Source organism: Limulus polyphemus, unplaced genomic scaffold, assembly GCF_000517525.1.
Source record: "Limulus polyphemus unplaced genomic scaffold, Limulus_polyphemus-2.1.2 Scaffold6106, whole genome shotgun sequence".
NCBI classification, from domain to species: Eukaryota; Metazoa; Arthropoda; class Merostomata; order Xiphosura; family Limulidae; genus Limulus; species Limulus polyphemus.
Window position 1 is genome coordinate 29,248 of NW_013671716.1, and position 2,275 is coordinate 31,522.

A 2,275-nucleotide genomic window follows, 5' to 3' on the forward strand; every position below is an offset into this window, starting at 1 on the left:
TTGGAAAGTTGTATTAACTAACCAATTGTTACGTCTCTTAACTAACCAATTGTTACGTCTCTGTTGGTTTGTTAATTTCCGGTATAAATTATTTCCGAGGAACTTCAGCGATACAAGTCCTTTCTTATTTAAAACTAGTTTATTCTTTCTTGATACAACTTTGTAATACACAGAATTTCCACAGTCACTTTAAATTTAACAATCTTTTATAAACACACGCTATAATTCACAGCGATTCACACACTTTACTTACGGGGCCTACTGTTCGCTTGACTCAATTTATTTCTCTTCAATCTATCTCCGGCTTATATACTAAAAAAGAGGGCGTCTAGCACACGCTGGGATATTCGTGAGGTTGCCCGCTAAGTCATGATCCTTCTAGAAACTCCAGCGCACATGCTCCCAACGTCGCGTGACTTCCGCTGTCGTAGCACAATCATAACCTAGAGTTATTGGTATTAGGTTTAGTTTGTGCCAGGGAGGTCTATACAGTACATAAAAGTGTGATAATAGTTTGACATCGCTTGTTACTGCAAGGATGACTTCCACCTGGTGTCGACTTAAAGATGACTTTAGCGTGAACTAAGAGTGAATGCAAAGTTATATTTTTCTGTTGTTTCAAGGCAGATTCACGTGGTATATTGTTAGTTTTGTCAACTTGTTGGATGATAGTGTTTTCTTTATGACCTCTTTCAGTCACAGTCTGTTTCAAAGGTCACAGTTCTTGCTGGAAGGCCATAAAAATGTTGGTTTGTCTGTACAACTTTCCAATAGTCTCGTTTCTAAGTCACCCATAAAAATGTTGGTTTGTCTGTACAACTTTCCAACAGTCTCGTCTCTAAGTCACCCATAAAAATGTTGGTTTATCTGAAAAATGGAAATATAATAGTAGGTGTTAGTTCTTGTTACAACACGTCTCTATATAGGAAAAATGGAAATATAATAGTAGGTGTTAGTTCTTGTTACAACACGTCTCTATATAGGAAAAATGGAAATATAATAGTAGGTGTTAGTTCTTGTTACAACACGTCTCTATACATGAGAAATGGAAATATAATAGTAGGTGTTAGTTCTTGTTACAACACGTCTCTATATAGGAAAAATTGAAATATTATAGTAGGTGTTAGTTCTTGTTAGAACACGTCTCTATACAGGAAAAAATGGAAATATAATAGTAGGTGTTATGGTTTTGAAACGAGACCAAAGTTTTTGAATATTTACTATTCTTCTTCTAGAGAATAAAGGGTTATGTTTAACTAACCAATTGTTACGTCTCCCTATATAGAGACGTGTTGTAACAAGAACTAACACCTACTATTATAAATACATTATGGACTTGTTATTGGAATATATTATTGACCTGTTATTGTAATACATTATGGACCTGTTATTGGAAAACATTATAGACTTGTTATTGGAATATATTATTGACCTGTTATTGGAATATATTATGGACTTGTTATTGGAATATATTATTGACCTGTTATTGTAATACATTATGGACCTGTTATTGGAATACATTTAAGACTTGTTATTGGAATATATTATTGACCTGTTATTGGAATACATTATGGACTTGTTATTGGAATATATTATTGACCTGTTATTGGAATACATTATAGACTTGTTATTGGAATACATCATTGACCTGTTATTGGAATACATTATGGACTAGTTATTGGAATACATGAATGAAGTGATGAAATTAGAGTATTGTATAAAAATATCTATCTTTCTCACAGAATAATAAAACTCAATATCAATAAAACTCAAGTAGAAACTTTCATCTCATTATAAAGAACTACGTTACTTACGAGAACGGGGTTCCTTTGATTGGGCCATAATAGTAGGTGTTAGTTCTTGTTACAACACGTCTCTATATAGGAAAAATGGAAATATAATAGTAGGTGTTAGTTCTTGTTACAACACGTCTCTAAACATAAAAAATGGAAATATAATAGTAGGTGTTAGTTCTTGTTACAACACGTCTCTATACATAAAAAATGGAAATATAATAGTAGGTGTTAGTTCTTGTTACAACACGTCTCTATATAGGAAAAATGGAAATATAATAGTAGGTGTTAGTTCTTGTTACAACACGTCTCTATATAGGAAAAATGGAAATATAACAGTAGGTGTTAGTTCTTGTTACAACACGTCTCTATATAGGAAAAATGGAAATATAATAGTAGGTGTTAGTTCTTGTTACAACACGTCTCTAAACATAAAAAATGGAAACCCAATAACAGGTCCATAATGTATTCCAATAACAAGT

At 32.5% G+C, this 2,275-nt stretch overlaps 1 protein-coding gene across 1 annotated transcript in view; it reads right to left on the reverse strand.

Annotated features, from left to right (window-relative positions):
• The window catches only part of LOC106473354 (voltage-dependent calcium channel subunit alpha-2/delta-3-like), a 41,901-nt gene that overhangs the window by 8,986 nt on the left and 30,640 nt on the right, over positions 1–2,275 (reverse strand). Inside the window, exon 18 of the mRNA XM_022401799.1 lies at positions 1,815–1,876. Within this exon, the coding sequence (XP_022257507.1) occupies positions 1,815–1,876 (62 nt within the window). The remainder of the gene's footprint in view (positions 1–1,814; positions 1,877–2,275) is intronic.